Genomic DNA, 24,512 nt, shown 5'->3' with positions numbered 1-24,512 from the left:
CTACTTCAGCTATGGTTATCTTTGATTCTTTCTTGCTCGTGTTTTAAATGGGAGACTTTGTTATTTGGAGTATTTTGAAGATCTGTCTTTCTGAGTTACTGTACTTGGAGCAGTAGAGTAGAGTGTCTTTGTTCTGATCTCTGGACTTACAAGCTGTTCTTGAGCTACTTTTGTACTTCTGTTTTCGTATGTTGTTGTGAGAGCAGAGTGCGTTAGTGCCTGTTCTTCTCACCATGATCTTATAATCTATCTAAACTGGTGTCTTCAGCAGTTTAACCCAGGCCTGCCACTTCTTGCACACAGTCATCTTTAGGTAGATAGATCTATAAGACTACCTATATAGCAGATCAGAAAGATTCTTGGGTTTTCTTGCAAATTATAGCTTATATAGTGTTGTCTTCATCCGAAGCCATCTTTGATATCTCAGTGCCTTGAGATAGCATGTCATATCATTGATATAGAAACCTGAAGATCAGTGCTTGTCTTCTCAGAAGCTGAGAGGCAAAAGCACTTGCTTTGGTTTCAGTGGGGCTCATCACTGCCTAGTATTATGGTGTGAGTAGGAATACGATGTTCTTTCTTCTTCTGAGTTGTTTCTTTGATTGCTTTTTTAAGGGCAGATTGAAGTCCTTCAATTTTTGATAGCAGTACTTTGAAAGGCAGCCTCTGAGGGCAGGGTAGTCATGAAGGCTGAGCTCAGGTCACTGAGGTAAATAAAGGCTTTACTTTGGAAGAATCTTTCTTTGGACAGGGGCTAAAGGGCTCCTGGACAGGGCTGTGTGTAGGCTGAACTTAATTGAGCACAAGGCCTCATTCTTTTGTGTACTTCTCAGTATGGGAACTCATGACTTTACAGAGCTGCTACAAACATCAGGAAGGCACCCCTCAAACCTGGGACTGATTGGCAGTGCTGTCCATCTCTGTGGGTCAAATAAGGCTATTGATAATGCAGGAGTGATTCTTCTTCCTCTTCCCAACCCTCCTGCCCGCTCCTCCCCCCCCCCCTTTTTTTTTTTTTTTTGAAGTTCACTGCTTTGCAGTACAGTGCCCTGTAATTTCCCTAGGGAGGCAAGCCTGTTGTTTTATATGCAAGTCACTTCTGAGTCCTGAGCAGTGACTGCGATGCTGTTCCCTCGTTCTTCGGTGCACTCATGACTTTTAATTACCAATTTTTTTCCAACAGCAGAGAAGGCTTCATTGGGCTTTTTGTTTGCTTTGCCTTTCCTCTGAGGTCTTGCCTCTCTGATATAATTAATAATGATTTAGTAATTATGCAGGCATCTGATTAAAAGTTCCGTGACCTTGGTTGTTCCATGCTAATCAAGGGGCAGAGCTTTCAAGGTGAGAACTTTGCCTTTTAGTGAAGAGTGACCTTTTTTCTTCCCTATCCTGAGATAAGGCAGCTCTATCTCCCATTTCCAGGAAGGAGCTGCCTTATCTGGGGAAGCTGGCTGCTCTGATCTGCAAAACACTTGCTTGCAGTGTTGACAGAGAGGAAACTTGTTCGTTATGGCAGTCTCAGCTGAGTGTGTCAAACTCGTTACTTCAGCATTAGAACATCTGCATCTTTGTAATACTGTTTTGTAGAAACTACTGGGTTGGTACTGCACTTCTGAGAGTGGCAAGCCAGTTTGTAATTTGTGCAAGGTAGGGTGAAAGAATCTCCCTTACTTTCTGTCGAGTTGGGAATCCTTCCACAGACAATTATTTTATCCATGTTAGTTCATCAGAGTTTCTGCTTTGAGTTGTTGCTGACATGGTAGATGAGTATGAATTCTTCAAATGAAAATGTCCATCAAGGGCATTTGTGCAAGGGAGGTGAAGTTTTCCTCTCCATTTGGTGAACGACTGAGGGCAGCTGCGGTAATGTTGTGGTTGTAGGAAAAATATTCTGGGAAATTACCATGAGAAATTTCTGCCAAGCTGTTATCTCTCAGAATGCTCTCAGACAAACTGACTTGCTGTTAGATTTAGTTGCGGCAAGTTATGTGGTAAATGGGGTACTTGGGACAGTTCATTATTTTGTAGAGCTTAAGGGATGTGCAGGTGCAAAAAAAGGGTCAATTACAGCTGAGACCCAGAGATGCACTGGGGACAGTGCTGGGAGCAGATCTGGCAACCCATAGCAATTAAACATCTGTACCTTGCTAACAGTGCTCCTGGGCTGTGAGATGGAACCATTAAGAGGGCAGCATCTCTCTTGGTCATGTTCCTAAACCATGGAAGCAGAGACCCATCCTACATCCTTCGAATGGAGAACAGTAAAGTACCATGTTCTGCAGGGGGAAAGCACTGATCCAGGCAGGCTGGCAGTATCTGTATTCTGTCAATACAGACAACAGTCTGGTTAGGACTCTTAGGAAGTCCTGTCCACTTGGTGCTGATACCAATGTGTGAGGAGATCAAGAGGCTGGGTGTACTTCCTGGGGTTGTGATTCAGAGTAACAGAAGCTCTTACTTTGTGTATGTTAACTGAATTCATTTAATTAATCTGCAGTGAAAGCTGCAGAGAGGACCAAATTCATTGCCTGCAGCTATTGAGATTTTAATAAATATAATTACTGCTGAAAACATAAATATTCTAACAGATCCAATCTGGCATAATATCTATATGAGTTTAACTCTTGGACATCTAAGGAGGGCTTTTGACACAGGTCACAGTAGGCAGAATGACCAACTTAAACACTTATTTAATCAACAGTATCTCATCTATTTGTTTATTACCAGCGTTTTCTGGGTGAAAGCTTGTGTTGGAATTGTGTGCTGTAGATTTTTATTTTTTACAAAGATGTTATTGTGGTAAGTACTTAAAAATGATGATGGGTTTAGATTTTCTGAGATGCCCCCTTGGTAAGCGAGGCCTGCCCTTTGGGATTTCTCAGTTTCTGGAGAGAGTTTTTGTTGCCGGGAGATGTTAATAACCTCTAATATGTCAGCTCATTATTCAGACTGTACACTTTTGTATAACAGATTTGTGGGAAATTGCCTATCCGAGTTATCTCATTTACTGTGGTAGCAGTAGAAAGAAAACAATTACTTGGTGTGGAATGTCATTATCAAGGTTGTGGTCTCCTTTGCCTATAATCAGATCATAAGTTGTGCAGTATGTAAAATTTCTCACGGGCAACAGAGCCCTAAGGAAAGTTTGGGACAGGAATAACACTGAGATATAGACAGGGAGTGCTCTGTGAGATGTGTGCCCTGGACAGAGCTTTGACAATGATTGCGTGTCAGTCTGGCTTGAAATAGAAAATGCAGACAAAACCTTAATTGTGAGGTACATTGAGATGTTCCCCCACTTCTTTTAAATTTATCTCCGTCATTAATCCAGATCATCGGTAGTGGAAATGAATGACTAAATATCTCTGTGAGAATTTATTTGATTTAGAAGCATTTGATTTGGATTAACTAATGCATTTCTGAAATGCCTGTATTAGTTAAGCAGTTATATAAATTTGCAAAGAAGAGTCTTGCTGCGATTTGTGTTGTCCTTTGCTGCACGCTGTGTCTTAGAGCTTCAACACTGCATTGCATTTATTCCTCTGCTGGCTGTATGGTTTGATTTTACCAGGAGGAGAGATGTCAAGCAGGCTCCATTGTACTGGGCTCCATTGTGATAGGTTTGCACCAGGAGTCAGTCTCTAGCACAGAGAATCACTTTTTCTTCAGATACTTTCATAGAGTCGTTAATGTTGAAAAAGACTTCTAAGATCATCCAGTCCAACTGTCAGCCCATTACCACCGTGCCCACTGACCACATCCCTCAGTGCCACGTCTAAATGTTTCTTGGACACCCCCAGGGATGGTGACTCCACCACCTCCGTGGGCAGCCTGTGCCACTGCAGCACTGCTCTTTCTGGGAAGAAGTGTTTTCTAGTATCCAGCCTGAACTTTTGCGAGTGACAAGACCCTTTAAAGCAACAAGTCACCCCATGGTACTTTGAAGGCTTCCCAGAGGCCATCTGAGAGAAGATGCTAGTCTAGTTTAGTTTCAGATCTCTCTCCTGAAATGCCTTTGATGTAGTCATTTATTGTTATGAAGGTTATCAAAAATGGTGATGTAAAGGAATGGGTGAATGGTTTACAGCTGTGGGAACATGGAGCTTGGGGAAGACAGAGGGAGGAAAGTTGCCTGCAGATGTTGATTATTGTTGTAGAGACGTGTCCAGTTAATGTGGAATCTTTATAAATGTAGCATGCTGTTTGTAAGAAACTGCTCAGTTGTTTTAGCTCTTGTGGTTTTCTAGAAGCTGAATTTGAAGGCTTCTGAAGTGGAGTTTGAGAGATGTTCCAGAACTATTGTGAAAGGCTTTAAGAGTTGATATATGAGAAGGTCAGTTCAGCATGCCTGGATGGCTGGTGGCAACTGGCAGTAGCAACCATACCATGTGCTCAAGGAGGGGGAAGGGATAGTGAATGTTCTATAGGAGTCCAGATTAAGACTTTCTGGATGCTGCTAAAATCCCTAAGCTTAAAACTTCGTATGATCTGAGACCAAGACTCCATTCAGATACCTTGACAACTCTATGGGGTGACGAGATGGGGAGCACTGTCACAGCTTGAAATGAAATTGGAGTGGTAGGAATGTTGAGACCGAATGGTATTAAGTCCTTAAAAGATAGATATGTCCATAAAAAATGAAACAAACACGTTGGACAGAATTCTTGCTCATTTCACAAAGTGCTGAAAAACTCTGTCTTTTGGACTTCCAGAGATTAAATGTGTCTTTTGAAGGAGAAGAACAGAATGCTAAATTTGATTCTGTAAGGCTCCTTTTATGACATTGTCATTGAAATGTAATGATGGTTACTTAAGCCCGTGCTCTAAGTCTAACAGCTCTTCCACACCAGTTTCTATCACTAGCAGTCTGTTTATCTTTGAATCCCATTCCCCCAAAAAGACACTGATCAATCTGTTCTGCTTTAAGAGATTGAAAGACAGGCTTTGAACTTGATAAGCTGTAGCGTTCTTTATGCTAACGAAGCCTTCAGTGTACTTTAAAATGAACAATTTAAAGAAATGATTGAAGTGCTTCACCCTCAATATCCTCCTCCAAGCAGACTTAAACTTGTCACACCTAATGGTAAGTGTGCAAATAGAAGTATGTTTTAGTGAATAACTGAGAGACTCGGTCTAGGCATTAATGCAAAGCATTCTCAAAGCATGAGATGACTTTGCATTAACTACAGAAAACATTCTTTGGGGAAGAAGGGCTCTTAGTGCTTCATACTGTGTCTGAAAACAAAATGAGGGAAATCTGTGTCCAGGCTGCTGAAGTGGCTGAAAGGAGCATGAAAGGAAACATAAGTCTGAGCTATAATCTCAGTTACTAAAAATAAAATGAGTGGCTTAGGTGCAATCATACTAAACTGATGATATATCAGTTGGCTGTAAGTAGTTAAAAAAAAAAAAAAAGAGAGAAAGAATTAAAATGCAAAAGTTTCAGAAGTGTTTTCCCACTCCTGAATTTGATCTCAAGGCTGCTTTGAATAACAAGTCAGGCAATAATTTGAAACTTAACAGAACTCGAGTGGATTCTGTCTATACTTCTAGGGGCCCTTCCTGGTGGTAGAATGTCTAGTGGAAATGTGAGGCAGTTTGATCAAAACAGATAGCATGTGCAGTACAAAAGACAAGTGGTAAAGAGAATCAGATAAACATTTAGTCCGATCACATGCAGATCATATTGGTTTTCTGACTTAACTTTTATTGCTTTTTGTTTGTAATGGGCTTTTATATATCTGTAGGCTAAAACGAGTTTACTACCATCTATAGATTCCCTACGGCTCATCTTGACTTCTCTACAATTTTTAAAGAGCTACAATTTTAACATGAGAGTTGCCACATGTAGTAGCTGCCATTGTTTATTATTCGCTATCTTACAAAACAGATAAAGCCAATTTCAAAACCATTTACGGAAGTAAAAGCTGTGACAGGAAGACCAAAAGAAGCAAACATTAAGCTCATTTGTGAAGGTGAGAAGTAATTACCTTGATAAACATTGTTTTATTTCAACAAATATTTTAAAACACAGTCAATTTGAGGTCAGAGCTGTGACTAAGTTGAAGGATGGGTCACTTTGTATACCTTAACAGCTATAAATTGACGTAAACTTTTGTGAACTGTCCTGTAACAAAAAATATAGAGGTATAATTACCTCTTAACCACTTTGAGAAGTGGAAGCCTAAGAGCTTATAGCTCTCTGCTATTGACTTAGTTGCTTACTGAACTTTTTCTGGAATGAAAAGGTAGCATGAAGTCCAAACACCATGGAGTTGTAGCTTGTAGAAGGTTATGGAGCTCAGAAATAGTCTGATTTGTTAATGCACTGAGGTTGTTAATGGCTGGAAATGGTAACATCCTAGAGCCTGAGAGTAGCATATCCAGAAATAATAGTGATGTAGCGCTGTACAGGTATGTGAGAAAAGAATCTCTCACCCCTAAAGCAGAAGGCTTTTCTGCATAGGAAGAGACCTAAGAGCCCTTTGAGAAATAAAGAAAAAAAAAATGGGCAGGGGGTGGAAATGCTGGTGATCTGTCTATGGTGCTGTTCTCTCAGGAATTCAGTGGAGCTGCCTGGAGAGCAGAAATGGTACTGACATCCCAGCCGTACCTGTGACTGACTAACGCAAAGAGTGCTCATGACGGAGTCTCTTAGCATGTGAATGCTAAGTATGCTTCTCTAATACCTTTCCACAGTTCTTGTGCCCCGAGAACTTTCTCCAGGACCGACCCGAGCAAAACTTCTGCTCTTCTGAAATTGCTGTTTTTGCAGCCAAGCGAGCTTCCTTTCTTTGAAGTGCTCTGGATGGCTGTGGTTTGGAAGGAACTGGATCCATTTCATAGGATATGCAATGACTGAGATCTGTCCAGCAATAAGTTATGTCTATAAACTAATAAGGCAAGAAGTTGATGTTAACAGAGATTTGGAAATGATCTTAGGAACTTTCCCATCCAGACAGGTATCGTATCCCTCTACTTGGCTGTTGTGAGGCCCCATCTGGAGTACTGCGTTTAGGCCTGGGGCCCCCAGTACAAGAATAATGCAGAGGTCTTGGAACAGATCCAGAGGAGGGCCAGTAAGATGATCAGAGGGCTGGAGCACCTCTCTTATGAGAAAATGTTGAGGGAACTGGGCTTGTTTAGCTTGGAGAAGAGAAGGCTCTGGTGAGACCTCATTGTGGCCTTCCACTACTTGAAGGGAGCATGTAAACAGGAGGGTGAACAACTGTTCACAAGGGTAGATAGTGATAGGACAAGGGGGAATGGTTTAAACTAAGACAGGGGAGGTTTAGGTTAGATATTAGGAGGAAGTTTTTCACACAGAGGGTGGTGACGCACTGGAACAGGTTGCCCAAGGAGGTTGTGGATGCCCCATCCCTGAAGGCATTCAAGGCCAGGCTGGACGTGGCTCTGGGCAGCCTGGTCTGGTGGCTGGCGACCCTGCACATATCAGGGGGTTGAAACTAGATGATCATTGTGGTCCTTTTCAACCCAGGCCATTCTATGATTCTATGATATGATGATTCTTCCCACTACTACCTCAAATGGCTGTAACTATTATTCTCCTTTGAAAATAACCAAAGAAGAGCAGATCTTAACAAGTTAGTGTGTGCTTTGCAGCAAAAAAAATCTTTCCCTTTTTTCTTGTTTTGTAGCCCGCAGGTATGGCAGTATTGTCTGATTCTCCCACTCTTCCTGACACAGTTGTCATGTTGTTCTTTTCTTATACAAAGTGATAGCTCTACCTTCTCAACCAGCTTCAGATGCCGGACTCTCACACATGTGTTGGAATCATTTTCTCTTCCTATGGATGAGTTTTGTCTATTCAGTCAGCCCTGAAGGAAGAGTTGCAAACAAGTCACTTTGTTTTACAGGCATGACTTCCATCAGGGATCTAGTGTGGAGAAAACTGTCTGGAAAATAACACCAAGAGGCTTGAAATGTGTTTTACTGACTCCCACCTCTATAGATGGTAGTGTGTGCACTGTGGAGAGAGTAGGGGAAGGAAGCAGGAGTGCCAAAGGTCTGTTCTTCACACTTGACTGGCGGATTAAATTCTCTTTCAGCAGTCCTCTTTTTGACTAGCTGTGGTGCTGTCATTGGCCTTTTTCAGAATGGGGTAGGTTAGAGTTTGGGTGCAAATGCAGCTGACGGTTGAGACAGAACGGCACTTCTGGAGACAGCAGATCGATTTGCAGGTGATAATAGAGGAAAAATAAGAACTCGTGAATGTAAATCCTCCAAATAATCAATTTATTGAGGGAATCTACTGTGCTCTGCCATTAGGGAGAGGAGAGGATGAAGGATTTAGAAGTAATGTGTGTTAAAGAGAAACCCCAGGAGGATAATGTAGTGTCTTCTGAGTTCAATGCCATTCTTAATTTATTCAAGAATATGATCCTTATTCTGGATTAATACATATTTTAAAAGGCAACTACATGGTTTTATTTTACTTTGAGGAATTTAATTTTAGATCTACCATCGAGGCTGAACATAAGAAACGCTTGAGGGACCCAAGAGGGATGACAGGACATTACTTGTAGAAAAGAAGGTAATGCTGTTGTTCTTCAGCCTAGCATTAGTGCAGCAATAGTAGCTTCTCTGGTTATCAATTAAATTTATTTAGCATGCCTGTCATTTCAGTAACTCAGCATCAAGCCCAACTAAAAATTGATTGTTCTGTCTGTTGCTTTGGCTAGATTTCTGTCTGTAGATTTGACTAGATTTCTTTGGCTCCACTTCAACAACAGCACTTTTGAAAGCGACATCTTGGATTTTGTTGCTTCTAGACCAAACTCAGGACTTTTCTACGTGACTTTTTTGAGAGGTAGTTTGAGAAACTTCTAATTCCTGCTGGGTTCCTGAGCACTAGGCAGGACTTTTTGTTTTTTCTAGCATATGGACAGTTTTGGAAATGAAATAAATAACAAACCATTGCCAAAATCATACCTTTTGTTATGCTTCATGCTTACTTTGTCAGCTGGGATTAGGGGATTAGCTGCTGCTGAAGGCATTGGTCTGAGAGAATATTTATTGTGTTAGTATTTTACAAATAGAGTAGAGTAGCAAAATGTATGAATTTATGGTCCTGGAAGTTTTGTGGTGAAGAGGGAGGACTGCAAAGTATACTGTACGAATTTGTTCTGGTATTACTGTGAAAGCAGTATGTCCGTTCTTAATGACTGTTTGCAAGTCACAGCTTAGGGAAGATGAATTTAGAAGGATGCTGAGGAAAATGAAATCGTGTCTAGAGTTGCTCTCAAGGTGATGTCTGTTCACTGATGTGCCACGGAGTGCTTCATTGAAATGATAGAGCAGCTGTCAGACAAAGCAGAAAGGTTCTGCTTTTCAATTCAGTTGCAAAAAGCCCTCCCTCTGGGGCCCAAAATTTTGGGGGGAAAAGTAACCAGAAATCTCTTAGAAGTACTTTAATCTCTCAGGAAAAGTGTTGGATGAAAAACCTGATAAAAAGTTACTTTATTTTGTGAAGCACTTAGGCTCAAATTAGCTTATTGATGGGCATATCGTGGAAGTTGCCTTTTGAGATTTGAGTGTGAATGCAATTGATTATAGGAAAATGAAGAAGTGACATGAAACAGATCCTGTTTCTGAAGTGCAAATGTTTTGAAATGAAAAGCATCGTTGGCAATAAATAAGGAAATAAATGTTTCTTTTCAAAGAAAAAGACCCTTTTTGAAAGAGAGGGATCTGTTATGAGAAGTTAAAATTGGAAGCATGATTGAGAAAGGGAAAAGGTATAGTTAGCAGTGAGGTTCCTTAACTAGCAAAGACCTGGTAACTATTTCTGAGAAAGCAGTTCTAATGTGGTTGGGCTTATTTTCCTCGTAAGACAATTTGGAGGGGAATCTTGTGAGGCAGCATTGGTTGTCACAGGGTGGTGAGGAGGATCGTTGTTGAACAGAAGCGAGTGGCTATGGTCAGTCCATAACACTAAGTCTCTGCTGCTCTGTCCTGGTCACTCTCCACCCCTGCTCCCCCACAGACTGCACTCTGGCTGGCCCAGGCTTCTCCTGTGGGCCTCTCCATGGACTGCAGCTCCTTCATGCTTCATCTGCTGCTGCACCATGGGCTCCTCCATGGCTGCACGTGGTGCCCATGGACTGCAGGGGACAGCCTGCTCCTCCATGGGCATCTCCTCGGGCTGCAGGGAGCTTCTGCTCCGTGCCTGGAGCACCTCCTGCACTGACCTCAGTGCCCACTCTTTCTCTCACGTTTCTGCACTCCTCTCCCATAGCTGCTGATGTGCAGCAAATTTTCCTCTTCCTTAAATCTGCTGTCCCAGAGCACACCCAGCAGTGCTCATGTCTCAGCTCGGGCGGCAATGGGTACCTTTTAGAGCAGCACTGATCTGACGTGGGGCAGTGCTGGGCTGCTCACAGAGCCCATCCTGCAGGCCCCTGCTACCAACACCTTGCCAGATAAGCCCAATACAACACCTTTACATCATTGCAGCCTGTGTAGTAGAACCTGCAGGGATTTTTTTCTAAATCATTTCTAATCATCGTTGCATAGCTGGATGTTGCTTACCTTGGTCAGGAACACTGATTTAAAACTGTTTAGATGCTATCTGCAAAAGCTGGGAATGAAAAGAAACTTCCTGATCTTCTGCCACAAACCAGCCTGTTATCTTGTTCTGCATGCTTGAGGTGATATGGGCTACCTTTCCCAAGGTGAAGAAGACTCCACAAATGTCGGTCTTGCTTCCCTACTCCATCACTGTGTTGTAGCAGGGCTGCTCTGGCTCCAAGTGAGACGGAGGGTGGGGAAGCTGCTGTGGGCTTGTAAGTGCTGGGCTCCTGTTACCACGTTCAGGTGGAGCTCAGAAGCTTCAGCCAATTTGGGCTGGTGGGTCGTGCATTTTTCTCTCACAACCCCACTTGGGAAAAGGCACGCATCAGATATTTACATCTGGAGTGAGCTGTCTTCTCTGACTACTGCTGACAGGAAATGTGGAGTGAAATCTTGATGAAGAGTAAAGGGCATAGTGAAAGAGTTGTTTGTGTAGAAATCAGATATGGTGCCAGAATGAAGACTGTGAAGGAGCTCCTTCAACACTCAGTGATCCAAAGAAAGCTGAAAGCTGCTGTTCACCACAGGGTCACCTGGATTCCACGCTGAAGTTTCCTGTGATTCTGTGTGGTGATGCATAATTTCTGATCTGTGAGAACAGAAATGAAGATCTTTGGCTGTTGTAAGAAAGGACATCTGGTGAGAGAAAGAAGCAAAAGAAACCTCATGTTTGTGTGCACAGTTGATTAATTTAAGATTACAAGGTGCCAAAACACCTTCTCAAGCTATTTGCCAAATACGATGCGTAACTTCAAGCAACAAGGAAACAAAATTCAGTGTTTTCCTTTTGACAGTCTCATAAGATTCTGTCCAAACAAGAAGCAACCTTCCTTTCAGTAGTGATTTAAAAAACCGCAGACCAAACCAACCAAACAAAAAAAAACCACTTAAGGCTATTACTGAAAAGATTGAACTGTGGTGATTCATGAGAAGTTTGCAAGGAGGAGTGAAGACTATATAGCTAACAAACCAGTTACACTACTGAAGGCATCTTCTGCCTGGTATTTCAAGGCAATTTCTGTAGCTGCCGTTCTGGGAAACAGCTCCACATTGTTATTCAGTATTTGCTCTCGTAGTGCCAATGGAAGAAATCAAAAGGTCGCCTATAAGACTCCAGTAGGACTGGTAGAAGGAACCATTCTTTTCCATGGTACTTACTTTAGACCATCTTTCCCAACAGTTATCACTGTAAGGGTAGAACCTGTTGTGGTTATACATCCTAACACATGGAAAAAGTAGTTTGACCAAAAAGCAGCTTGTATAATCAAATTAAAAGACCTACTTATGTGATTTATTTGACACAGTCTTTCAACTCAGTATGTATTTGTTTTAAAGAAAAGAAAGGATGTACACCTTGAGATCAGCCCATGGTAGGAGGCTGGAAGGTTAAGGAAGAACTCGTCTGTGGCCTTTAGGAAAAAGGGAAGGCTTTTCTGGAGAGGAGAACAGTGGTGCAGAGGAGCAGGTGCTGCAATGACAGGTCAAAATCTAAACCAGTTTCCATTTCTGTATAAACTGAATTCCCAGTGAATTAAGTTCTTGCTTCACCGTGTGAAGCTCCTTTTGGATGAGAACATGACCTCTGAAGGGCAACCCAGAGCGGATCGTGCTGAGGGTAACCTGACAACCTTCATCACCCTCCAGGCTGCAAAGCTGTTTGGCATTGCGGGAGTGGGGCAATATGTGAATGCTGGAACACCTGCAAATCAGGCTTAAGGAGCAATCAAAGTGTGATAAACATTAATTAGTATAATACCCAAACCCTTAATGGAGGAAGGAACATTGATTGCACTGTCTCACTTGGGATTTCTTTCTGCCAGAGACGATGTATGATGACAGCTTCTGATTACACTTACTCAGACATGAAATAAGACTTTAAAAACTGCTTAAATATGAAGGAGAGAGAAGAGCAGAAAGCAAACAAGTTGATCTTTCTTTGAGTGGCTGAATGTGTTTGGCTTTCTGTAAAAGTGTACATTTTTGCTTTTTGCCTTCCCGACTTTTGAGGTGAACTGACATTGTGAGCTGGCTTTGAATGCTTCCCTGGATTGCTGTAAATGCTAAATGTTTTAGCAGCTTTTCTCTTGCCCTCTTTGTCTCAATTCTGCAGTGTTGCTGGCTGCTGGGTAGAGTCATTCAGTGGGAGTGGTGAGAGGGGGACTCCAGCTTCTCACAGTCCGTTTCTGGCTGTGCTGGTTGTTGCAGTAAGGCTGTTTGTAAAGAACACTCTAGTGCCTCATAAAGCATGATTCTTTGTTGGCCAAACAGGATGCACTAAGGTATTCTAGCCTAGCTCTCTTGGCTAGTTTTGGCCTTAGTGGACTCTGCACCTAAGCCCTTAGTTATGGGTATCAGGGGTGATAGTTGATTGCTTCAGCAACCTGAGGAGCCATGGCCTTCTTCCAAAGAGATTCTTAGACAAATTGGAAGCTACAGTTATTCTTTGCCACAGCATACAAATAGCTGTAGAAAAGAATGATGAGGTATTTCCTGGGGCCCAGGGAGAAGTGGGCTCTCTAGCATGAGTGGAAAGATGGATACCTAGTGTCTCAGCACCATCTTGCTCTGCTTTCACCATGGAACAATGTATTCCTTTCCCTGGGCTGCGCATGGTCCCCCCTTACCTTGCCAGCCTTTTGGAGACCCACTGAACCTTTTCCTAGAGGTCTGATGGTATATCATTGGTCAGCAGTGGTACCCTGCTGGTTTTGCTACCAGTAATTTGGATGGGTGGCAGCCAACAGCGTTATTCTTCACCGTTACCCTGTTTGAGCACCAGGCTCCTGGTAGAGTCTGGGGATGTATTAAATTTCAAGAACCATAAACACCGTCCCTTGTGATTCACACCTCCTGCAGTAAGGGAGGAATTTAATAAAGCCACTCTTTGTTAGGAAAAAAAAAAAACAAAAAAGAGCAGCTTGACTTTTAGGCAAAAAGCCAAGGGTTTATAGAACAAATTTACAGTGTGTACCTAGAGGTTTAGAATAACAATGCCGAGCATCTCCCTGCTATCTCTCAGGACTGGAGCCCAGGCTGGGAGGAGACCAGAAGTCTGACTTGCTGTGGTGTGAACAGTCCTCATTTAAGAAGGAAAAAAAAAAAGTAATTTAATACTTTGGCTGCCTTATCCTCCTGTGCAACTTCGTTTCTCATTCTGCTCTGTAATGTTCTTTCTCCTTGGTTGATCGCTTACTTTTATACTTCAGACATGAAATTGAAGTGCTTTGGTAGTCTGGAGAGGTTTGCTCCCAGGCTCTGCTGGCTCACCTTTCTCATTCACCTTGATGTGGATTTCACCTCTTCTCCCTCCTATATCCCAAGTTTTGTCGTCCCTGTCACTTTTGGGTGATGTGTGTGCTGAATGTGGACAGCAAAGGACCTCTTTCTGCTGTGATACTTCCCTCCAGCTCAGCTCTCTTTCCTCAAGCTGCTTTGTTCAGTCACCTTTTGGTAACCTGCCAGCCTACCTTCAAACCTGCTCTGATTTTAATACTATTTTTTTTCTGATGCTGTCTGATCCTAAGCAAATATAGGTGATAAAAATCTCAATTTTAACTTGGCACTGTGGAGTGCTTGGAGACTAAGAGGAAAATGTGGTTATTACCACAGCAGGTAATTGACAGGATGCATCTTGTGTCTTTCATGCCAAATCCCAAATGCTTCGTGTCTTTTCCCCGTGGGAGTAAGAGAACAATAATCTTTCCCCTCTGAGCAGGCACAGATGAAGCAGAGGAGATTTCTCTGTAGCTGCCTGAATATGAGGATTATCAGAGAAGTTATAAGGAGATAATAGGAAATGATAAACTCCATGGCTGCAGATGGGCTAGAAGATGCACAGCCCGTCAGGGCAGTGGTGAGGAGGGGGGGGGAATATTCCTGAGAGCTGCTTTGGGTGCTTGGAGGGAATCTCCTCTAAAATGGGGAAGAACATGAGGCAGCAAGGTGAGGCTTTAGGAGAAGGGAGCCCTCAGCTGAAGGTGAGGGGTGCGTGGGGCTTGACAGTATAAAGATTTTAGAGGGACAGAGGACGTGAAAGCTTGAGTCAAAGCAGCTGAAAGATTGGCTTTAATATCTGCATAGATAAAAATAAAAGTCTCTGTGGATTAAGAGATAATCCACTAGATAGATTTAATCTGCCACATGTATTACTTCCCCAAAGAAAAGCACTGGGACGGGAAGGTTGGCTTGGCTCTGTGCCTGGGTTTTGAAGGCAGGTGAATATATTCTTTCTCCTGCAGGCCCCCTTTTCCCTTGTACCCAATGCAGGGGAGGGCTGTCCCTGTGCGCCTCCTGCTTCTCTGCAGCTCTGAAGTCGCATTGAATCTAACTACAGGAGCTCCTGAAGCAGAAAAAAGTACCGAGAGCAAAATAACACAGCAGTGACTAAGATGTGCACAGGGTAGCTAAAGATGGTGGTGGTTTTCTCAGCTGCCTGGGAACAGGATTCTGAGGGGCAGTAACAAACCATTTTATTAACATTCACCCTTTCTGCCCATCCTGTCGTTGCCTTTCATGTGAACACCACTTGGTAGCTCAGTCCTTCCTAAATGGAGACTGAAGTCCAGAGGCAGCACTGCTTCGAACACTTTGCCCTGTAAATCCTTGGGTACGCAGCCCTCCAGCCCTTCATGTTTCTTGTCATTACAAACACCACTTTGACTGCAACTTGAACTGTGTTCATGTAACAGTCATGCATTCCTAGGAGCCTGTGCGTGTGATGGAATTTCATGGATTAGTTGGATTGAGAGGGTTTAATCATTTTGAGGTAGCTACTTTGGTCAGCAGGAAATAAAGCAGTTCTGGCGTGTACTCCTTCTGTGTTGTGTTGTGTGAAGGTGAATCTCAGGTGAAGGTTTTTGGCAGGTCTCCTAATGTCAGACTGGCAAATCCTAGAGCGGGGATCGTAGGAGAAATCACAGATCACAGCGTGCTTCTGGGAGCAGCCAAAGTGATTTGAAACACCTGAGCTGGCACTGGATGGCTTCCTTAGCTTGTGCAGGGAGCAGGCAGTCTGTCTGCTAGTGCCGTTCTATGGGTGGCTGCAGTCACTCTTAATTATCTGGGAGTAGAAGGGAAGGATGAAGCTGTAGTAGAGTTACTTGGGAAAGGAGAGGAAGAGGTGATAGGTGGGGGAGGAGTGGTGATACTGTGGGGCAAGTAGCAGGAGAAGAAATTGCCGCCTCGTTTGGCCTACTTGCATTCTGGAGTAATAGGGTGGAGAATGGGTACTGGTTTTCAGGTCTGAGCTTGCATGGGTATTTGCTTAACATTTCCTTTTGGAAGAGAAAGGTGTGCCTCGTTGGCCCCTGAGACCTGGGTCTGGGAGTCAGCAGAGTGCCGATTAAAAGTGTTTGCCACCTTCTCTTTACTTTGAGCTTCGGGAAGGCCTTGCTAAGTTCTTTTAGGACAGAGGTCTGCTCACAGGTGAGAGGGAAAAGTCATTGATTTGAGGGAGAGAGACAAAGCAGAAAGAAATGACCAGGTTTTTTTTTCATCTTTGGAGGAGGTAAAAATAGGCAGGTGCCCCCAGGAGCAGCGCTGGGAATGAGGTCAATCAATACGATTATGAAACATCTGCAAAAGAAGTGAACTGTGAGGTGGGGAAATTGGCTGGGAAGAACAGTTAGCAAAGATTTAGGTCGTTGGGAAGCATCTCGTGCTTTAACAAAGCAAGGCAGCGAGACAGCCCTGTGACACATGGAATTTGGTGCAGACAGGCGCTAGGAAATGCACGCTGAAAGGAACAACGTAAGCTACTCTGAGAACTATCAAGTATATAAACGATGTGGACTTCCTCCACTGAGTCAGCGAGAGGGTGTGGGAAGGAAACCATGAACAGATTTGCACTCAGTGTTGGTACAAAATACAAGCTGTTAGGCTGCATTTAAAATAAAAGGATGGAGAAGTGGAGGATGCTACTGAGAGGCGGGATCTCATGAGGTTCAGTTTTGCTCATCTCCCTCTCCGAAAAGAGTAGAACGGGCTGTGTGCTTTCCTGCCCTGTGCACGAGGAAGGGTTTTCATGCCTTCAGAAAGAGGGGTGCGTGGTTATAAGCAAGCAGAAACACTTAAAGCTGGCTAGAGAAATAAACGGGGGTCTTTCAGGGTCTTTCAGAATGAAAGGAGGTGAACTGGCTGCTCATACTGTGTTTTTTCTCTAGCTGCAGCCAGCAGGAGCCTTTAGTGGAGTCCATTTTTGTACTGAGAGAGCGCATTGCACCAGGTGAAAATACTCGAAAAGGCAGCTTTGGTAGAGTTGGGAAGTGCTAATGTCATCTTTGTTACTGAAAGGAATTGTACAGACAGAATGGAAGAAAGAGCATAGGAGTTCTCTGCTTAAATGCAAAGGGGGACTTGGGGGTGGAATTTAAAGATAAGACTGAGATTGATTTTTACAGGCACAAAATGGTCCTCTGGAACTCGTTGCTACAAAACAATGCTGAAATGAGGTACTGTTTCTCCTGAAAGATTGCGTGGCCACAAAAATATTCTGTGCTGGTTTTGCTAAAGGGGTGAAGTTTCAGAACAACTGTTAGCGTTTGAGCTTGAAGTGGGGCTGCACCTTGTAGTTATGTACAGAGGGGGAGGGTCTCTTCTGAGAAGGTTGTTGTTGGTTGATAACTGACTGTGGCTTTCTTATTAGCTGTACCTGCAATGAAGCACGGGGTTTTCTGCGCTCAGTTCTCCATCCTACTGTGCTGTGCCTCGGTCAGCGAGGAGAATGTTGCACAGATTTGTCTTGTTTCGCGTTGGAGCACGTGAGAAACTCTGAACGGGACCAAGACAGGAGTATCTGACCCAGCACTATCTTGTCTTGTGAAACAATCCGGACCGCTGAGATTCACATCCTTCCCTTTGGTGTGGCCACCGGCTCTTGCCAAAAAATCTCTGGCTTTGGATTCTTACCCTTAAGCAATGTCCTTGTTCCTTAGGATCTCTCAGCGGGTGGAAACCAGCCGGGCACAGCTTCAGGCAATCAGTGAGAGAGTCACGCTCGCACAAGCAAAGATTGAGAAGATCAAGGGCAGCAAGAAGGCTATTAAGGTAGTGTTTCCAATGAAGGCTGTATGGCTTCCCTCCTTCTTTCCACCTTCTATCTTTACCCCTGAAGCGAGCTCTGCAGAAAAACAGATGCTGCCCATCTGCCTCTCTGTGCCTTGCTGCTGAGCGGGAGTTGGGATGAGAATCCCCATTCTGACAAGGCCAGTTAATGATCCTTAAACCCATGGACCACCCAGCTCCTGGCCATATGAGGCCTATATGAGTTGTTGCTTTAGCTACTACCTTTGAAATAAAACAGCTTTGTGCTTCACTATGCCCAACACCCTCTCATTTCATGTTTTTACAATCTTGCATTATTTGCATAGAGGCTGCTGTTAGAGAGCCTCCCCTTCAGTGCATGTTTATTTGTGTGAGCTGTGTAAAAACTGGTGGAAGTCTTCCTTTTATCATTCCTGCTGTATTTAATACAGTGTTTCCAGGTCCCTTCCTGCACTTTGGAAGCCTTTTTACCTCCTGTTGCTTACAGAGAGGGAGAATTTTTGGCACTTCAACTTTCAAAATTGATGGCCCTCATGATGGTTTCTGTAGAAATAGCCCCTGGGAACCTGTTGACTCCAAGGCTCTCCATTCCCATGGGCAGCAAAGTTCATGTGCCTTAATCTACTCCACGTGTTTTTGCAGCAGAAGATTGCTCAGTTGCTGGGATTTTGAAATCCCTCCTTGTCTCTCCTCAGGTATTTTCCAGTGCCAAGTATCCTGCCCCTGAACGGCTGCAGGAGTACTGTTCGATTTTTGCTGGTGCAGAAGACCCAGCTAAACAGAAATGGCCAAGACACAAGATCCAGAGCAAGCACCGAATGCTGGATGAAAAATCCTTGCAGGTAAGGAGGAGGAGAAAAGGCCATGAGATGAACAAGGAAAGAGAATTCTCCTTGATGAGGTGGACCAGAGTTTTAGGTGTTGGTGGGGAGCTGAACAGCTGTTGTCTGCAGTAGGTAGTGTTGAAGGAGGTGGTGTTGTCGAGTTCTTTTCTTGTTTGTGTACTGAGTGACAGGGAGATGCTTCTTAGGATGGTCTGAGAAGTGATAGGTTTGATGTGAAGGAACACCCCAACAATTTGGGTCAAAGTGTCCTTGCCTGGGTTGGAAAGAAGAGAGGACAAGTTGGTATCTGTAAAGGTTACTGCATGTGTGCTGTGCCAGGAGTAGCAGATGTGCTCTTCCTGGCAGGTCAGGGTTCAAGCTGTCAGCTTCCCTGCTCTCTTCCCCTTAAGAGACTTGCTTCCACATCCTTGTATGCCTTGGCCCAAAAATAAACCTGCCACTGAATGTTTTATCACACTGAACCTTCCTGAGTTTTAATGGAGTTGAGGTCTCTGTACAGTGAGGTAGTTATGAATATTTCAGCCAGGCCGGGAAGCGGGGTTGCTGGCCGAATGGACAGCTGGCACACTTGAACTGGGTATGTGCATCCTTCAAGGCCTGGCAGTAGCCCAGGGCACAGCTGCATGGGACCTGTTGTCAGCCAGTGGGGCAAGCCAACTGCTGTTGTACTGGCTGTCTGATGGCCCCATCCCATCAGACAGCCTGCGGGGTGCAGAGGTACACAGGCATTGGCAAGGGAGGGCCTGGTGCTGATATACAGACCCTCACGCGGGGAGGAGACTGAAAAGAGAATTAATTGGTAGAGGCAATGTCCCACAAAGGGCAAATGACGTGCCCGTTCGACTTGCCTTCTGGTAAGCTCTGCGTGCTCTTCTTTGCAGCCTATGTCACTCACCTGCAGTGCCACCCTTCCCCTCACCCAGGCGATCTCTGTTCCATTGCAGAGTTCTGTTTTCCATAATCAAGGCTGCCATCACCACAGGGACTTTTGCAGACCCCATTGGATGTTTGTGCTTCTTCCCCTCCTCCTGTTGACTCGGTTCTCCTTTTGGACTATTTCTTTTTTGGGAGGGCCTGCGGCTTTGTCACCCACAGCTCTTCTGTGGGGTAGGACAGTGCTGTGCTGACAATTGGCTTTCAGCTTGTGAAAGATAGAAGGACCTGCAAGAGTGGCAGCTGCTGTGCAGTGGGGCTCAGTGCGGTCCAAACACCAGCCAGGGGGACAAGGCCTTCTTATCCACAGCTGAGCATGAGGCTGATGTGCCTTGCAGTAATGAAATGTGACAGAGAGAAGTCTAATGTTTGCATTTATACCCTCCTCAATTATTCAGGGCTTTCAGCAGAGGCTCACCACCTGTTTTCACTTCTAATGAAGGCCTTTTTGCTGGGAGCAGTCACAGGGGCCTTTGCTAACTTTGCTCACACACGCACACACTCACACCTCGCCAGGAAAGCAAGTTCTGCTCCTGTCATTTTGAGGGTAAGTAATGGCAGCCTGTGCTGAGTGCTTAGGGTTTGTGCTCTGGGGCGAAAGCATTTGAGTTAGAACTGTATGTGGTTCTGCAATTTTATTTTAAAAATGCTTCCCTTCTGGGAAATTCTCTTTTGCCCTCCACAAGCAAATGAAGACTCAGCTGGTGAGAGGACAGAGGCATAGGTTGGTAACATAAGCACTGACAGATAAGAACACTGTAGATGGGGTCCTTGTGTTAGGCCAGCATGACTTATATAGTGTTAACCATAGGCTCTGAGGGAGGAAGGTGTCTGGAAGTGCACCATACACGATCCTGCTGGGTGCCAAATGACCACGTTCAGGTGTTGGAGCATTCAAGCACGCTCCATGACTTCAGTACGTTGAGGCTGCTGAACCTTTGGCTTACGGTCTTCACGTCACTTTAAGAAAACTCATTCTTAAATGATGTGTCAACTCGTAGAATTCACAGTTGCGGGATATTATTGATGACAGGTACCTATTCTAAATATCAAAACAGATCTAGATATTTTAAGGCTTGCATTTTGGTGGCATTTAAATTAAAAGGATTTACATCTCGGAGTAATGCACTTGGTGCTTTTATAACTGCCTTAGATTAGACTTATAAGTAAATGTAGGTAATGGTTGGTTTCTCGTCCCACCCTTAAAGTGACGCACGGTCTTCCAGTGCTAATTGAAATCTACAAAGAGAGAAGTAAAAACAATATTTGACTCGAGGGCTAAGTGTGTGTGAGCAGCTCTGCAGAAACGTCACTACTCCCTCGTGCTTAAAAAATTAAACGCTGCCAGATGAATATTAATGATCAAAAAGAACCTTTATTCCTGAATCTCTGATTCTAGGGTCTCTAAATAACAATGCACTCATGTATTTTTGCCTATTTGCTGCTGCAGAAACGTGAGGTGTTGATTTCAGTGTATTTTTCACGAGTTGGAATCTGTTATTTGGAGGAAACAAAAACCAAAACCTCCCAGTCTTTTCCCACAGCGTTCGTAGACTCAGAGCACCATACAAACTCTTGGATTTGCTGAGCTGTGACTAAGCCATTTCCCAGGGTTTCTGACTACTGAATTCAAACCTGAAATTTCCATCAGCGGAAACTGCTTATGTTGCTGAGCTGTGGTCTTAAAACTGAACCGGCAGTGATCTCCAGTTCCCCCCTGCAAGTACAAAGTCCATCTGGTGATGCTGGAAGTAGTGAGGCAGTAGAAGGCTGTGGGCAGCGTTGGGAGCTGTATACTGTTGAGTATCAGTATGGAGCTGCGAGGCTGCTGCTTGTCCCAGTTTGACTGAAGAAAGAGGTGTGAGGGTGCTGAGGAGGGATGTGGGGAGGGGTCTAGGATGAGAGTTCACTGTTTCAAAGCAATTCTCTGGGTTCAGGGACAAATTCCTTTCCTCCCTGTAGTGCCGTGCATGCAGCAGTGTGTTGTGGTCACTGACCGTCATCCCCCAGAGCATCTGGCAGCGGGTGCTGTCATGCTGGCTGAAACGCTGGTCTGATCTGGGATGGCAATTCCTGCGCTCTATAAAAGTCAAGCAGTTCAGATGTAATAAGTTCTTTTCTAAAGGGAGTTCTATATATTATGCATGAAGTTTTAGAACCAAGAGAGAGGAGATTTCAGTTCATTAGAGTTGAAAACTCCTGCAAATCCCTCAGGCTTTGCAAAACCATCTGGCACGTTCCACCCTGCACACTCCCTTCTTCCTGATCTCTTGCCTAGTGAAGGCATGTAATTTTTCCCTAACCTCCCTTTGCCGTCTCTGCATGCCCAACCAGTGGGCTCACCTCTCCTAAAACATCAGGTGAAGGCAGCAGAGGGGAGGTAACAGATATTTGGGGGCTCTGCTTGCATGAAAATGTCTGGTGTCTCCCAGCTGGAGACACTATAGCAAATGCCTAGTTCAGACAGTGATGCTCAATCCCTCCTTCTGGTTATAAGAACCCAAATGACTGTTTTATTTTGATGGATTCTTGCCACCGAAACACCAACAATATAACCCATCTGTGGCACCAAAAGCATATTCCATGGGCCTCAACAGATGAGATTCGTCACCTGGGGTTGCAGTGTTGTCCACGTGCTTTCTTGCTCAAAGGGAGGTAGAGAGGAAGAAGCAGGATTCCCAGACTTGGTAGTGGAACCAGTAGTGTGAGTTTTGGTGGCTGGGGAGGGCTGTCCCACTGGCTTTTTTTTTAGTGTTTTACTACCCATTATCTGTCTTCCTGCAGGAAAAGCTCAAGTATTTCCCTGTGTGTGTGAACACCAAAATTCACCAGGAAGATGATGCAGAAGAAGGTCTTGGCAGCCTCCCAAGAAACATCAGCTCCCTCAGCTCCCTGCTGCTCTTCAACACCACGGAGAACCTGTGAGTTGTCTCAGTACCGTACTGGCCACCTGTCTCTGCCTGTGCTCAGAGGAGCTATCCCTGCCCCAGAGCAGCTGCGCCACTTGCTTTCGTAGGGATCTTGCTTAGCAGACTCTTGACAGGACAGGGTTTGGTAGCTAGCAACCCTTTCTCACTCACTCTGCCCCGTGGGTGGAATCCTCCACTCACCTGCCTTCAACTCAGCTTAACATTTCTTGTTTTTTCCTGTCATCGTCCTGTAAGTTCTCAGCAGCCTTGAGAGCTGCTGTCACTTGTCCTCTACCCCATTTGCCTGCTTAGGTACTGCTCTTTCTCCTGCTGACTCCTCACAACAACACTTGACATCTGTCACTGTTTTAATGTCTCCATTGCCACACACTGCACTTCCCTTTCCCATCAGACTTTGCCTCATGCTTCTTCCTTCTGCCCACACTGAAGATCTTCTTTACATCCTAGTTGAGCTTTCCACTGCTGGACCTCCTCTTTCTTCCCAAGCCACTGATTATTTCCCCACTTTTTCTTTTCTCCTCCCTTAATAAGGCCTTTGGAAAGACTGTTGTCTTGCTGAAGGTTCTGAGGCAGTCTCAGGCCAGAAAGTGGGAGGTGAGTTAGGTAATGGTGGCAGTATGATGGGGCTTTGCTGCAGGATGAATGTGTGTGCTGGAAGAATGGAGAACCGATAGGCTTCCGGCTGTGGAGGAGTGAGGCAGGAAAAAGGGTTGGAAGGAGACTGAGGGGAGGCCCCAACACCTTCCACCTGCTTGAGTGCCTTAGGAGCTCTCCTTCAAGTCCTTCTTGGCTAACACTGTTTGTTGAGGTGGCCTCACTGAAATGCTTGCCTTCTGCCCTAGGTACAAGAAGTATGTTTTCCTGGATCCGCTAGCTGGAGCAGTGACCAAGACTCATGTGGCTCTGGAAACAGAGACAGAAGAGAAGCTCTTTGATGCTCCTCTCTCCATCACTGAAAGGGGACAGCTGGACCGGCAGGTGAGATGTAGCTGAGGGGATGCAGTTACTTCCCAGTCAAGGGTATGTACTTAGCTTTCCAAGAGGAGGAGAAAGCTTTTGAAGGGTGGAGAACAGTAGGGGAATGCCCTCCACCTGGCTGCAGGGTAACTTGTTTATCAGAAAGACCTTGCCTATTTTTGTGCCTGCAGTCCTGATTTGGGCTTAATGGATGAGACAAAGCCTTCATTACTTGGCAGGTGTCCCTCTTCTCAGTCATTTGCTGGGTGGTGTGAAAAGTGTCATGTAATATGATTCACCTTGCTGCTGGACCTCAAAGTTATAGAGGAGTTTGGAGACTCCATCACTTGATCATCTATCTCCCTTGTGCTAACTCCTGTAGAGGAGTGGGTGTGAGGTACCATGGCTGGAAGGTGCCTGGGGGAAGGCTCGTACCCCATTGTTCCTGCTGGAAAGGGCCACTTGCTAATGAAAATGGAAAGGCAACCAGCCTGAACAAAGGGGTGTGGTGCTTGGTGTAGACATGAGGCAGGCAGGGCACCAGTCTAAGCTGCCCCCGCGTGACTGACCTTGTAACAAACACCCTGTAGTGGCTGTACCTAGGGCTTTGTTGGTGTGTGGTTGAGTGTGTAGATTAAGACTGGAAAAAGGAGGCTGGGAGCTTGTCGGGTCAGACTGGAGGAGGAAGCATTGTGTTTAGCAAACAAGAGCATAGAGTTGTATGGCCAGCTGAGGGCCAGCCACGGTAGCAAGGCCCACCTGAGAGCCCAGCCTCGACTGCCACCCAGGCTATTCTCTGCAATGCCCCTGCTTGCTGCAAGGGAAAAGGAGTGCTTTCGCTGCACTGTCTTTTTATTTTGTGTTTCTTTTAGGTAGCTGAAAATTACTTCTACGTGCCAGATCTGGGCCAGGTCCCTGAGATTGATGTGCCGTCCTACCTGCCAGACCTGCCTGGCATTGCTGCAGATCTCATGTACAGCGCTGACCTGGGCCCTGGCATCGCACCGTCCGCTCCAAGCAGTGCTATTCCAGAGCTACCCACTTTCAGCACTGAGTCAGTGGAGCCTTCACAAGCAGGTATTTCCAATCACCATTGGAATTTCCAATCACTACGAAGTGGGGAGGGGTTCGCTGAAAGAAGGTGGAACAAAGCAGAAAGTTCCTTAGTGGAAAGGTCAGAAGGGTGCCTTTGGATCTGAGTCAAAGCTGCAGC

General features: G+C 44.8%; 1 protein-coding gene across 8 annotated transcripts in view; it reads left to right on the top strand.

Annotated features, from left to right (window-relative positions):
• WASHC1 (WASH complex subunit 1) overlaps positions 1–24,512 on the top strand; it is a 39,223-nt gene that overhangs the window by 12,165 nt on the left and 2,546 nt on the right. For all 8 annotated transcript variants that reach the window (NM_001006245.2, XM_046939212.1, XM_046939211.1 and 5 more), the window contains 5 exons: positions 17,526–17,637; positions 18,330–18,476; positions 22,197–22,333; positions 23,185–23,320; positions 24,172–24,376. In NM_001006245.2, the coding sequence (NP_001006245.2) occupies positions 17,526–17,637; positions 18,330–18,476; positions 22,197–22,333; positions 23,185–23,320; positions 24,172–24,376 (737 nt within the window). The remainder of the gene's footprint in view (positions 1–17,525; positions 17,638–18,329; positions 18,477–22,196; positions 22,334–23,184; positions 23,321–24,171; positions 24,377–24,512) is intronic.

This window comes from Gallus gallus, chromosome 1 (genome assembly GCF_016699485.2).
Source record: "Gallus gallus isolate bGalGal1 chromosome 1, bGalGal1.mat.broiler.GRCg7b, whole genome shotgun sequence".
Lineage (NCBI taxonomy): Eukaryota > Metazoa > Chordata > Aves > Galliformes > Phasianidae > Gallus > Gallus gallus.
Note: the sequence above shows the minus strand (reverse complement) of the source record. Positions and strands in the feature narration are given on the sequence as shown.